This window comes from Lepidochelys olivacea, assembly GCF_965140295.1.
Source record: "Lepidochelys olivacea isolate rLepOli2 genome assembly, chromosome: 11".
NCBI lineage: Eukaryota > Metazoa > Chordata > Testudines > Cheloniidae > Lepidochelys > Lepidochelys olivacea.
The window spans coordinates 61,363,519-61,378,707 of NC_140421.1; the positions used below are offsets into that span (position 1 = coordinate 61,363,519).

The 15,189-nt window shown below is 41.3% G+C and overlaps 1 protein-coding gene across 5 annotated transcripts in view; it reads right to left on the minus strand.

Annotated features, from left to right (window-relative positions):
* Positions 1 to 15,189, minus strand: part of RAPH1 (Ras association (RalGDS/AF-6) and pleckstrin homology domains 1) — a 159,273-nt gene that overhangs the window by 40,845 nt on the left and 103,239 nt on the right. For 3 of the 5 annotated variants that reach the window (XM_084642612.1, XM_084642609.1, XM_084642610.1), the window contains one exon: positions 2,615 to 2,689. The exons of the other annotated variants lie outside the window; for them this stretch is intronic. In XM_084642612.1, coding sequence (XP_084498738.1) covers positions 2,615 to 2,689 — 75 coding nt within the window. The remainder of the gene's footprint in view (positions 1 to 2,614; positions 2,690 to 15,189) is intronic. 5 annotated transcript variants of the gene reach the window in all.

Below are 15,189 nucleotides of genomic sequence, written 5' to 3' on the forward strand. Positions count from 1 at the left end.
ATGTTTTTAGTTTAATATTTGAAAGTTTTCTCCAGAAAGTTTCTCTTTAAAGGATGTGCAAGCAAGAAATCATAATCAAATGCACTTTGGCAATATTAATCTGTATATAAAAATTTCCCAGCCAAAAAAAATTACAATTTAAAAGGTAGCTTGATGATGATTTTAAATCGATTGCTTTATCTAAAACTAGATAACGTTACTCAGTGGGATAAACACTTTTCATGCACATTTTCATTTGATGCTGTGGCAACTGTGTACACATCAACACCCTCCTAGTATACAATCCACCAGAAGCAGGAAGAACATGAGGAAAGACATGAAACTGGGAAAGGGGGGGTGGGGAGGGGGAGAGGCACATTCATGGTTTCTGTCCATGCCACCACATTTGTTAATTCTCATGCATCCAAACCTCTAAAGGGGTTTTAAAAAGGTAAAAGAGGAGAGGACTGGGAAAGAGCAGAAAAATTACTTTTGTTCTGGGCTGCTGTTAAAGCTCCTTTACTACAGAGCAGCTGGAATAAATTTCCTTAGGAAAACAGAGAGCTGCTGGCCAGTTAAAAAAAAGTGTTAACACAAGTACAGCTGACTAGAAAAAACAGTAGTTCTAAAGCAGGGGTGGGCAAAGTTTTTGGCCTGAGGGCCACACTGGGGAATAGAAATTGTACGGCGGGCCATGAACGCTCACAAAACTGGGGTTGGGGTGCGGGAGGGGGTGAGGGCTCTAGTTGGGGATGAGGGCTCTGGGGTGCAGGAGGGTGCTCTGGGCTGGGATCGTGGGGTTTGGAGAGCAGGAGGGGAATGAGGGCTGGTGCAGGGCGTTGGAGCGTGGGGAAAGGCTCAGGGGTGCAGGCTCAGAGCAGTGCTTACCTCAAGTGGCTTCCAGAAGCAGCAGCATGTTCCTTCTCCGGCTCCTATGCGGAAGTGCGGCCAGGCGGCTCCGCACACTGCCCCATCTGCAGGCACTGCCCATGCAGCTCCCATTGGAGTGGCAGAAGGGGCCATTGGAGCACACAGGAGCCGGAGCGGGGCCATGCTGCAGCTTCTGGGAGCTACGTGGAGTGGCCCCCGACCCAGCACCCCGGCTGGAGTGCTGGAGCAGGGCCGAGCCGCATGGTGAGGCCCGCGACCCAGCACCCCGGCTGCAGTGCTGGAGCAGCCCTCAACCCAGCGCCCCGGCTGGAGCGGGACAAAGCCACGTGGTGTGGCCCCCTACCCAGCATCCCAGCCGGAACAGGGCTGAGCCACAGGGTGCAGCCTTGAACCCAGTGCTCTGGGGCAAGCCCCAGATCCTGCTCTCCAGCAGGAGCTTGCAGGCCAGCTTAAAACGGCCTGTGGACCATTGTTTGCCTATCCCTGTTCTAAAGTATAATTGGCAAATACAGCCTTAGCCTACCTATTTAGCAAATATGCCCTTGTTGCTTTACTATATCGGCATAATCTATATATAGTCCTTATCTTCCGGATTTGCCCCAGCTTCTCCCTAGGAGCACTTAAATTTTTTTTTTTTTAAATAATCAACGAAATGGTACATAGAAGGTGGACAACAGTGAAGTCGGACTCCTGATAGAATGGATGTGCAAGTCTCTCTACAACACAAAACTACACAGTTTTCCGCATACCATCTGGTCATCACTGAATAGAATCAGAGTCCGTACCCTTCATCTCCTCTGGTATAACTACAGGGGGTACAGTAATTATGATTCCCAACATAACGAACAGTGCCAGGAAGTGGACAGCAATATATTAAAATGCGAGGCGTGCTCTTGGGGTGTTACTGAATCATAGAATCATAGAATATCAGGGTTGGAAGGGACCCCAGAAGGTCATCTAGTCCAACCCCCTGCTCAAAGCAGGACCAATTCCCAGTTAAATCATCCCAGCCAGGGCTTTGTCAAGCCTGACCTTAAAAACCTCTAAGGAAGGAGATTCTACCACCTCCCTAGGTAACGCATTCCAGTGTTTCACCACCCTCTTAGTGAAAATGTTTTTCCTAATATCCAATCTAAACCTCCCCCACTGCAACTTGACTCTTTTTCCATGCTACAGAAATAATTTAGGAGTTATCCATAACAGGCTTCTGAGTATCTTGTTTTACACTAGGGTGTTTTTTCCAGATTACACCAAGTAAGAGCACTCAAAATAGAAAATTTATCCTTTCTTTCAGTATGAAGACAAACTGTTGCTAGTAATTAATTCATTTGAAGAATGTTATTGTTTTCTGGCAGTATGAGAAAAAGCGTCCATGTGCTTCCCACAGCTTGATTTTTATACCTGTAAAGGGGAGGAGAACAGAAGAGCTTTCAGACTCCACAGACTTTTGACTCCACTTGACTTTTTTAGCCAAGGATGCTAAGATGAATACTACATGCTCTCCGAGAACTTGGAATCTTTGATGGATATTTGCAGTAACTTAACAGAGTATATTTAAAATGAGACAGCCTTTAAAAACAGCCTGACAAGAGGAAAAGTGACTCTAGTAAATGTAACAGGTTGGGGAGAAGGGGAGGGGCGTGAGTGAGGGAGGGGTGAGCATCAAACTTATAAACTCAGAAGTGGGAGGTGCATTCTATCAACAAGGAAAAAGTCACATGCAGGTGGAAAGAAGATGCATCACCTTGGTCAGCAAATGAGAAGGCTTTCCTGCAATGTTTCTCAGAAGAAGGGATGTTTCCCTGTCCAGATAGGAGTGCTTGTGCAGAAAGAAAGAAAGAGAGAGAGAAAGAAAATAAGTCAAAGGAAATCAGTGCAGTAATTTTATAGTGTGTTGATTATAGTAGACAAGCAGAGTTTAAGCAAACACTTAAAAACCTTCCGCACTTAACTTCCCCACGCAAACTCCTCCCATCCATAAAACTCTAACCATCTCTAGACAATGAATTTCAGAAACACTTGACAGAAAGCAAAGGTTTAATAAGCAGCTGTGCTAGTAAAAGACACCATCTTTCCTTTCACCTGTTTTTCAATGGCATAACAATTATAAAATACACTTAAAGAAAATTTTTTCTTACCTGTTACTGATTTCTTTTCTACAAGTTACTGCCTAGGATTTTCAAAATTACCTAAGTGACTTAGGAGCATGAGTAAAGGGATTTACATTACTAAGTCACTTAGACACTTTTAAAAATCCTACCCACATCATGCAAATCCTATACAACTGGGCTTGCTGCTTCTGCTGTGCAGAGATGAAGACAGCATAGAACTGTCAGTCATGGAACCAGGACATGCTGGTCAAGCTTTGTACCCTGGCTCGTTTTCCCAAGAAGAGGACTTCCAAAACTGCAGAAAAAAACCTTACCATAATGAGAGTAACTGATAATCCTGAACTATGGCCAACAAATTAAACTTTCCATGTACTGATATTCTCTCTCTCTCAATACAGTCCCCAGAAGGATGGGTCAGATTGCCAAATATCTCACAAGTGAGAAATTCACATATAAACCAAGTTTTCTCTCTCCTACAAGAGTTTGTCTGACAACCATCCACATTTGGGAAGTGACCAAGGGTTAACATTTCCCAGATGAGAGAGCAGATCAAAGACAAAATATGACTCCCTCCTGAACATCTTATGCCAGTAAGACAAAAGTAACGTGAAGTGTAAGATCTGAAGTCCTTTTCTTCAGGTTTTAGAGCTGTTAAAGCATGGCTTTCCTTCTTGGGCAGCTATTCCACCAGTAAATTTGACAGAAGCCAAATTCTGCCTGAGGTGGGAGTCTTTGTTCCATGGGTGTTAAATGGCCAAGAATTTAAATTATACATAAACTGTATCAGCCACACGGGAAGGATATTTTCTTGAGAACTGACTTGACGACCTTCTCTCAAGTCATTCCTGAGAGGTTACTACAATGTGACATTATTGCTCTGGAATAACATGTACAGAGAATAAAGATCTGGAAATAGAGGATTCAGTGTTTCTCTTTGGCGAGATGTCAGTTACTAATCCTAGGGTAAGTAAGGGTAAGAAAGAAATCCCCCTTTGAGCGTTTCATTGGGAAAATGAGAGCTGTTTTAAAACATGTTAGCTAATTCATTAGCATATTTTCAACCACCAAGGATGCGCCCTAATGCTTAAAAACACACTAGTCATGAACAACCAAGTCCTTGTGTAGACCAGGATTTAAACATGTGTTAGCTAACAAATTCTAATATATTTGAAAAATGGAGTGTAGATACAGTACTGTGTAACTTAACCCACGCTAAGTTGGTCAAAGTAAAGTCTAGACTCACTTCAAGCTTTAATTCAGCCTGTCACATGTTAAGTTACAAAGTGGCTGTCTAAACCAGACTTTTCAAACACATTAGTTAGTACGTGTTAGCTAGCACATCCTACGGATCACACCTTCTATGACCATGGCCACCTAATAACTTTTTCAATATCATGGCCTTTACCCATGAGATGCTAAGTGATGTTTAAGAAGTGATAACATTTTAAAAACAACTAATTTTTTCAGTCTAGACAAGCCTGATTGTGGATACTGTATCCTTGTCAAGGAACACAATGCTTTGTTTAAAATGAAAGTATGAGTAAAGAAGTTACTCACCTTGTGCAGTAATGATGTTTCTTTGAGATGTGTCCCTCTAGAGGTGCTTCATTGTGTGGGTGCTCCACTGTAGGTGTGCTTGCATCCGTGCACTGCTGATTGGAGACCTTTGATCGCAGTATCCATTAGGCCAGCACATGTGCTGTTTTTCCTCGTGCTGTACCACGAGGCTAGCCAGCGTGCATGAGCTACCCCCATCAGTTCCTTCTCTACCACAGACTCATTGACAAGAACTCCGAAGTAGAGGGGAGGAGGTACATTGCGGAGCACCCACAGAGACGCACATCACAAAGAATCAACGTTATTGCACAAGGTGAGTAACTTATTCTACGTGTAGCGTCCCTATAGATGACTCCTGAGCAGTATCTCTTCTGGAGGTCTGTGACTTTTGAGTTGGGTCAGTTACAGATGACAGTACTGTGGAGACGAAGATAGCATTAGAGGCGGAGTCCCCCATGATCGCATAATTTTCTGCGAAGGTGTGAACTGATGCCCAGGTCCCCGCTGTACAGATTTCTGAGATAGGGACATTCTTGAAGAAGGTGATGTATGAGAAGATCAATCTTGTGGAGTGTGTACGAATAGTATTTGGAAGGCTCATATTGCAAACTTGGTAGCAGTGTCTGATGAAGTTCAAGATCCACTTGAGAGTCCTTGGGCTGATATTGCTGAACCCTTGGATCTTTCCTCAAAATTGCCTAGAGGATTTTCCTGAAAATCTTTATCCTGTCCAAGTAGGCGGCTAGGGCTCTCCTGACATCTAGAGCATGTAATATAGCCTCTTTGTTGTCATGGTGAGGCTTGGGTAGAAGGTGAAGATTGGTTCCTGTGAATAATTGGTTCATGTGAAACGGGGAGGTTACTTTAGAAATGAATTTTGGATGTGGCCTAAGCGTAACCTTGGCCTGAAAGAATACCATGTGGGGGGATGTGCCATCAGAGCTGCTATTTCTCCTGGCTGAGGTAATCGCGATCAGGCAGGCTGTTTTCACTGAGAGGTATGTAAGCAAACAGGTGGCCAGGGGTTCGAAGGGAGGCCTGGTCAATCCTTTCAGTACCAGGTTTAAGTCCCATGTCCAAGTAGGAAGTTGAGGTTGCGGGAAGAGGTTTACTATGCCCTTGAGGAACCTTTTGGTGGTCGGGTGTGACAGCACTGAGTATCCCTCTACTGGTTGGTGGAAGGCTGTTATAGCTGCTAGGTGAACTCAGAGAGCTTAGAGATAGACTATGCACTGGCCCAAAAAGGGACTAAGATATGTGGAAGAGTCACGGATGTCAGGGAGATTTGTTGGGAAGTACACCAAATTCGAAACCTGCACCATTTTTGCAGGTAGGTATGTCGTGTCAAGGACTTTCTGCTGCGCAGTAATACCTCATATACTTCCTTTGAACAGGAGCTGTCTAGATGTTCGAACCAAGAAGGAAACATTCCATGAAGCGGAGAACCCCCACGCTGGCATGTAGGGTATATCCTCTGAACTGGGAGAGGAGGTACGGAGTGTGACAGGTAAGGGTACTAAGTCTGTCTCGGCCAAGTAGGAGTGATCAGAATGACGTGAGCTCCGTCTTTTTATTTTCAGCAAGACCTTCGATAGTAGGGGAAAAGGAGGAAAGACATAAAGAAGGTCTCCATCTCAGCAGAGAAGGAGAGCATTGTCTAGGGAGCAGTAGCGTGGACATATTTTGTTCAGGTAAGTGGTGAACAAGTCTGTGGTCAGTGGCGGCTGAATAGATTGTGAAGTTCTACTGGGTCTAGCTCCCACTCATGGTTGTGTGGGAATTTGCAACAGACTGTCCGCTATTGAGTTTTGTGTGCCTGGGAGGTAGGCCGCTGACAGTGTAACACCACTTCCAAGGTGACCTGGCTCCCCCTTGTCGATTGTCTGTTAGGACTCTCTTGTGTAATACTTTGATCAGTAGGAGGAAATAGGTGCCAGTCTTCCTGACTGCCTTTAGCTCGAGGTGGTTGATGTGAAGGGATATCTCCATGGGTGACCATTTGTCTTGTGTTGCAATGCCAGTTAGATGCGCACCCTACCCTATGAGCAATACATCAGTGGTAAGACGTTTGAGAGGCATGGTGTCGATATGCAGCCCAAGGATCCCAGTATGGACACTGGCGTGGTAATAGCACAGAGGTCAGTGGTGGTGCCCAGGGGTGGCTGTACCGAGGTGGTGGTGGTGGTGGGGCTATCTGAGGGTATGCTCAAGGACCCTGTTCATACTGGACACTGTAAGGAGCCTGGAAGGAGTACTGTGATTCTACAGCCTCAGGTTTGTTATCTGAGCCTTCACTAGAGAGTGGGAGGGGTATGTGTGATACATGAAGGTCCCTGGAGCGTCTGAATTCCAGCAGTGCTGACTGACTTGATGCTGCTGGCGGTACCATGGAAGATGAAGATCTTGTCCATACTGGATGCTCTGGTGCCAAATGAGGTGTCGATGATAGTCCCGATGTTAAATTACTTACCGGTAATACCTTCTTAGAGGAGTGCTTACTCCTGTCCTTGTCCCTCAGTGCCATTGACTTGGTGCCCGTGCCCATCGGGTCTGTAGGCTTGTCAAAGATACGTGCCTCTGAGGACTTCTGTGAGCCATAGATACCAGAGAGAGGGTCTCGGTGCCGGCAGTACCGAGGATACCAAGAATACCAGAGTGTTTGTGGCTCTCTTAGGGCTCACTGTGGGGATTTTCTGCTCTTTTTTGATGATTTGTGAAAGGAATCAGTGACTTGTTTCTTCGCCCCACAGCCTTTATATGTTGAGGGCTCTGGGGAAGACTCATATCTTCCAGGTGACTCATGGTGCGGGTCCAGAGAGGGTGGGAAAGCCACCTGCACGAAGATAATTTTCTGTCTGAGCTCTCTATCCTTATGAGACTGGGGCCTCAAAGATCACACTTTTATTGAATGTGACCTTCCCTGAGGCAGCGAATGCACTGGGCATGCTTGTCTGCAACAAGAATCGCCTCTTTGCAAGAGAGGCACCTCTTGAAGCTTGGTAAGCTGGGCAGACCACACTGAGGGAAGGGTCCGCAACAAGGAAAAAAGTTTTTTGTTTTTTTTTAAAGGGGGGAAAAAAAGAAAGAAAAAACTACAGCTAGAACTACAACTAAGAACTAGGAGGCTAGCGAACTACAGAAATACAAATCAAAAGTAATGGTCCTAATGGACTGGGAACAGTTCCGTCTCTAGTCAGGGGTGGTTGAGAAGGAACTGAGGGGGAACTAGCCCACATGCGCTGACTAGCCTCTTGGCGCAAAATAAGGAGAGACGCACATGTGTGAGCCTAACGGACACTACTACCAAAGTTCTCCAATCAGCAGCGCAGGGACACAACCACAACTACAGAGTACCCCCCACAGGGACACTACTTGCAGAACAAGTTAGCTTAACTTGAGTTAAGAAGCTTAACTCTAAGGATGTTGTAAAATGTAAATAAAGACTTGCCTGCAAAGTTTCCTGCCCTTCCTAGGAACTTCTGCTCAGCAAGAATAGAATGTATCATACTGTCTTATCAAGAGACTTTACTGAATTCTTTGGGGAATAAATGGGGGAAATACTTCCTATTCAGCTTGGCTAGGTCAGGATGGAGCTCAAGGGTGTCTATAACATTTCTCAATATAGGGTCAAAGAATTCTGTTTGAATAAGCTCCTCACTATTGTCCTTGTTGGATTTAATGGATTCCAGCTCGCCCTTTCTTTTGCGATGCACTCTCATTGCTAGAGAGAATGCTTTTCTAGGGCTGTTTACCCTTAGCCTTCTTGGATATCGACGACACAGACAGGTGGGAGTTGGGACCTCACTCTCCCCCCAGGAGGTAGCGCTGTTTCTTGGAAGGAATTTTTGACACAAGGCTGTTAATAGCACCTTGCAGGAGACATCTCTTGTCTGCCCTTCTTCCCCACATTGGCCATTTCGCCTGCTGTGTGTGTATTGGAGTGGGGGTCGGGAACATATGCTCACAGTAAGGCAAAAAGAAGCCCAAATGTCTCAGGCCACAGAGAAACAAGAAAAGAAAGTTTAGCTGAAAAGGGTACCACTGGAGTTGTGTGTGTTTGATTAGCTGAAAATAGAGCAATAGGCCAGCAGTAACAGGAGCTTGCTCTGGAGCACAATGGTTGAGCTGTGGGAAATTGTAGCCAGGGTCTATGGCTCAAGGGGTTCCTCGCCTCCATTACGGATTAATTTTGGGGAGGATTGCCAGACAGACATTCTTATAAGAGAAAAGAAGAATATTTTGCTGGTTATATGAGTGTTATCAACTATTAATTTCAATGAGAGTTGAGGGAGCTCAATATCTTTCAAGATTGAGCCCTAGCAGCACAATTATTCTGTTAGCAATCATAGCAGGTATCATCCAGCATAAGTACAGTAGAATCTTTCACAGAGAAGGGGAATTCTGTTCCATCCAGAAAAGTAGATGTATCCTATATACACACACACACACCTTAAAAATCAGTGCTGGTACACGGAAGTGTAAATTTGCTCAGGGGGCATTCTCCCTGCTAAGGTAGCATGTGTGTTTAAAATAAGTTTATTTTATGGCTGGAACTCCAAATGCACATCCTCCAGCGAACCTGGCCACACCATAATCAACACATGCTATCTGGCCTGCGCTGGTCCTCTACAGCCACTCACTTTATCTCAAGGGGGCTTTGCAGTCTCTGTACTGCTGCAATCTTCTTCCGAACAGTAGGTTTTTCATCTCAGGGGAAATAAACTGGCCTAATCCCTAGATAAATTTGGCCCTTTTCACTCGTTTGTTCAACCACAAGGAATAGGGAGCCTTGGATAAAGGATGATAGTTTAATGGTTCATTTAGTTGTCCGCATTAGGTATAAGCCCAGTTCCCAAAGAGATAGAAATTTGCAACCCTTTGAACCAATGGTTAGTGGGTTAACAAGCTGGCATAATTAAAAACAGGCTTTTACAAAACAAAAGCATTTCCTTCACATATGTGCATAAGAACCGTTTTTACTACAGGATTGCTTGTGAGGGGCTGGACCTAGGTATTTTTGTCTATAGTATCTGTTCAAGAAAAAGCCAAATGAAGAACTAAGTGGATTTTGTTCCCATTGCTTTCCTGATCTGCAGCAAAAATTAAAATACAGACATTCCTTGAAAAGGAGGTACCTAGAAAGCAGTAATAATGAGTTTGATTGGACTGATTCTGGCAATCAAAGTCTGAGCTAGCAAATCGATGGCACTTAAACTGCCAATATGAATTTGAGCTGCAATGACATGCCAAAGGGCAAGAAGGGTATAGTCCTTCTTTGAAAATCTATGGTGACCCTAGTTCTGGAATACTATATTTGCTTTTGGGCACCTCAAATTCAAAAACATGTAGGGAAGTTAGAGGGTGTATGGATAAGAGCAACAAAAGTGATTAAACCAGTTGGAAAGATCGATTTATGAGATTTAAAAGAATACATTATAGCTTGGCAAAGCAACAACTATGTGTGACTATAACATTCTTCAAATACTTGAAATGAATAAATACCAGAGAGAGAGGAATAATTTAGGGTGGTCCATTGGAGTATTAGGCACGAGAAAATAACTAAGAAAAGGATTAGTTACAAGGTTATTTTTGTTCCATTTTATGGGGCAAACTTAGTCTGCACTTTAAAACCACTTAAAATCTATCTAATACAGAAAACCATTTAATTCAACTATCAATCTCAAAACTTTTGAGATTGATATTTGTTAAGTTATGGAATAACCTTCCAGAAGCAGTAATGGAAACCTCATTGCTTGAAACATTTCAAGACTGACTGGATACAAAGCAATAAAAATTTACTATAGCAACAATTCTGCATTGGCCCCCAGGGATGGACCAGTTGACTCATTATCAAATTTTTCCTCTCTAAATTCTATGAGTCTATGCTACAAAAATGCAGGTCAATATTTTGACCTTACAAACTCTTGACACATATTATCCTTTTAAGTATAATCCTAAATGAATGTACATTTTCCTAGGTACAATTTACATCTAGAAATAGCATTGACATAAAATTCAGAAACCTAGATAGGAGTTATGGCATACACATAAAAATAAAATTTGCTACTCCAAAAGGGGTGAGTAAAATCTTTTCATGGTAACTCTTCCGTATTTCCAAATCTTTAATACATTTAATACATCTGGATTATCAGATATTTCTGTCCTTTGCCAAACCAACTTTAACTTAATACGTTAGAACAAGTAGAAGGCAGCCAGTGGAAGTAAATTCTACCTGACTGCTTTTAGAGTCTAAAAATTATATTTAGACAAAATAGTAAAAAAGACACAATATAGTATTCCTTAATGTAACCATATTTAGTGTTTGCCAGGTGGCCAATAAAATCCTGTGTTCCACTACATTTTTTTCCTGCTGTGATAGTTGATTCATAGCATCGACGGCCAATCAGTTTCCCATAACTAAAAGACATTTTCTACTGTTTGTCCAATAAAAAAAGCACACTTCTTTCCCTTAAGGGTGAGGTCTGTAATACTGCAATCAGGTAGCATACCATTGGACACTAAAAATTAAAAAGGCTTGAAACAGTCTTTGAGATGATTAAGAAAAATGGTTAATTTAAAGACAACCCCCTACCTCCCTGCAACATTTATCCTCCCATTAAAATAAAGAATAGAGCACGGTTAGGAGAAAAGGGTCCTTCTAGCAGGGGAGTAAGGGAGCGAAAGTACTGCATTAGAAGACATTCCATTCTACTTTAGTTATGCCATTTGCACAGCTATATCTAGAATACTCAAATAATTAATGTTTTCCAGTCAATACATACATGACTTATGCACATATATGTAATCAAGACCAAGTCAAGCAGAGTGTCCGTAGAGTTTGCTAAATAGGTAAAATGATCAGATATTTCTAGCCCAGCTTTTCACAAAGTATTTATTCAAGCCAAAAATTGTACACACATTGTACACATGGGTAGAATCCCTCTACTTGATTTATTTATAGGGAAACATTCTGAAACACCATCTTTTCTTTAAAGACATCTGATCTTGACTTTACTTGGACTGAATTTTCTTAACCTCTCTTTCCCAAGTTCTTTTATAAAATAAAGCTATTAAATCCTACATGCAATGGAAAGAGTGGGAAAGTTCTTGAAGAACTTCATCCTGCTGATGCACTAGACGAAACTCATAAAATTAGCTATTTGCAAATATTCAAATACTCCATGTTTTCAAATATTCCATGCTTTCAGTGAAGCAGTTTTAGAGAGTCAGCAAACTCTTATGTCAACTACTATACACCATAAAGGTGTAAGTAGGTGAACTAGCTTCTGTGAACAATGTGGGAGATTACTGCATTATTTTTATAAAATGTGTGACTCAGTTTAGTTGTTCAGTCTTGTGCTGCTTGTTACCTGATCTCAACAGGTTAACTTCTTTTCAGAGACACCCACTGGGAGTGAGGAATGGGTGATCAATGCACCAGTGGGTGTCAATTTGCCATACCGGGGTTGAGTGAAAGGACTATCGAGACATATTGGCATGTGAATAAATCCACCTGGGCAATACAATAGTTATGTTAAAGAGGTGGACAAATCAAAAAGACTGGTTCTACAAGTTAGCTGGCTGGCAACTAAGCAATGGGTCATCTGGTGGAGGACTTACATCGCCTGACAAGGTTAATCCAGAAGTCACCTAAGGAAGGGAACTGAAAGTTATAAGAGACAGGGTCATAACGCAGAGGTCATACAGATTTCATGATTTGGAAGCCATGTGCAGAAGAGAGGAAGGATCCTGGATACCTTAGACTCTGACCAAATCTCAAAGAACGCTCAAGAGCAGTGAGGAAATGAGGCAGGGAGTGGTTTTATTGTTTTTTCTGGTTCTGTGTATTTCTTGTGCTGTCTAAACTAATGAATGTTTGCTTTTGAAATCCCGTTGCAAAGTCTATTTGCTTCAACTATCCAATGTCCTTGAAGAGGTGAACTGAAAACCTGAGTGGGCACAAGGTGGGAGGTCTTGGTAAGGGGTATGCTTAAGCTACTGAAGAGTCTGGAGGCGCCAGCACCAGTTTCAGGGCCTGGGCGGTTGGACTGCAGGGTCTCCGAAGGGGTGCTAGGCAAAGGATCTGTAGTATCCTGAGCGTATGCCTAAAGACCCAGAGCCAGAGGCAGTGCTTGGACTATGCTCAGACTCAAGAGGATCAAGAGTACAGGGGTCCAGTATGGTAGAATCCAAACAGCAGCTTAGTGAGTATCCTGCTGGGGGAGCTTGATGAGGGCTGTGACTGCTTTCTGCAAGGATCTCACTGCAGGATTTCTTCACAAAAAGTTTCCAGGTGTGGTCTCATCACAATTAGTGTAAGCAGTCCAATGTAGCTTGTTTTGGTCATCACAGAAAAGGCAAAAACATTTAGCGTAGAATGAAGGAAAGAAGACTGATTTTACAAGTCAGCATTATATATTCTTGTAGCTGATCTTCTTACCAAAAGCACCCTCTTTTCAGGGACCATGTTTACAACACACACAAAAGGAACTCACTATGTTTGAGTGGTTTTGCACAGTAAAGAATAAATTGTCAAACTATTTTTAAATACTTTCCTTTTTTAAAATTTATTTTAAAAGGCCAGAGATAGATGCAAAGGGAAACATATGGTGAGAAGAAAACAAAGGGTGAAATTACAAACAGAAAATGTACAAAATGAATATATATATATATATATATATATATATATATATATATATATATATAATAATGTATCTGAACAGGCAATTCAAGCTACATTAAGTTTTTTGTTAATAATAGTATTTCAATTTTTTCAAGTTGTGACTTTACAAGTTGCACTTAGATACCATAAAATGAACACTGTTTCAAAAATTATTCAATCAAAACCAAGATTCTCTGACCAAATAGTCTCATCCGATAAAAGATTTATAAAAATCTAATCCATATCCTTCACAACAACCCTTAAAATTACAAAAGTGAAAAACATTGCAAGCTATCACATGCATAATAATCCTTGAACTGCAAATCTAATGCAAAGAACTGAAAATCAAACAAATACAGAAATAGGGGATACCTCTTATAACTCTACCAAAATTAAACTTTAATCTCAAACACAAGCAGGAAAAAAAAAAAGATTTAAGCACGCAAATGTGTTAACACAACACATTCTATGAATTACCACAGGTTTTATGTAATATGTGTATGTTATGTTGTGATGACAAAAGCTAAATTTGAATAAAATGGACATTAAGTTCCTTTTAATTTCAATAAATATTTTTAAAACGTAAATTACTTTTCACATCTAGTTCATTCAATAAAAACAGCTTGTCTTGATGTTCATAAAAACATGGCATATGTATTTTGTTCCAAATTACTTTTAGGACTTCAAAAGATTTCCTGCATTCCTTCCTTCCTTGAAAGGAAGGGACACATCCATTATCTTCAAGCCTAAATACCAAGAGAGGTTCATGGACCAGCTGTTATGTATAGCATTTAATAATATTTTCAAAGAGCCCTCCACACAAACACTGGATGTTTATGCTATTCTAAGAAGAGATTTCAATGCTACAAGTCTATTTGCTCCTGTTCACAAATACTGCAAACATTTATAACTATAGAGCAGTATGACCAAGCACGTTTTCAAGCATTTAGAGTATCAACTTCTATACAAAACACTTCCACCCTACTGTTTACATGTACTTGACAGCTAAATAAGATAAAAGGTCATATGTACCATTTCAGTCAGTGTTTTCTTGTAAGAATGTAATTAAAACTAATGTACATGTCAAGTGACATTATTAGCTGTACCACAAATCTTTTGCCTGCGTACTGGTATTGACAATTTCTCCTTCCATGGTAGCGAAATACTCAGTTACAATTTGGTAGTCTTAACCTATTTGAAAGAAAGGAATGGAGCTGGTCTGCTTCACATTTTTTCTTTGCTATAAACAAAGAACAGCTCAGACTGAGACTGCAAATATTTATATTAATCTCAATTTATAAACAAAAAAAAAAGACACTCCCATCTGTCTCAAAGGGATATTTATGAATCATCTAAGACTTTTGAAGATTCTAGTAAGAGCTTTAGCTTTCCCAAAAATAAACATGAGACACAAAATTGTAAGGAAGTCTTTGTTAGACAAGATAAAACAGATGGACTCAGAGGACTCGCACATAGCATGATGATGATCACTGGAAAGTGCTGTGTTGAAGTGTATTGAACTACAGCAGAAAATCTTTTGAATATCCCAAACCAAACAGTTTCCCCTCCCCTTTCACAAAGAATTGCAGTTTCCTTTTTAATAAACTCAATGGACTGTTTTTAATTCCTGAGGTTGGTAGTGCTCAAGAGAGGAACAAACTTCAAGTCAAAGAAAAAAGGCTGCATGAAATTCCAACACGCACCGAAGTGTTTCACACAGTAATGGAATAGATTACTTCTTCCCAGTCACATGTCTAAAACGTGCATCCTGGGTTGCAAATTTATACATATAGACAAAAATCTGTCCATCAACCTATTTACAAACTGAATTCTTTAGGAAAAAAACTGCTTTTAAAATATGCACATAAAATATAGCATCTTGCGAGAATATGATGCTCAGAGTTACTACACAACATGCCATACACTTAAGATTGGCAGAATTATTTTGTTTTTTATTATTTCAATAGATATCGATATTTATTTTTAAGC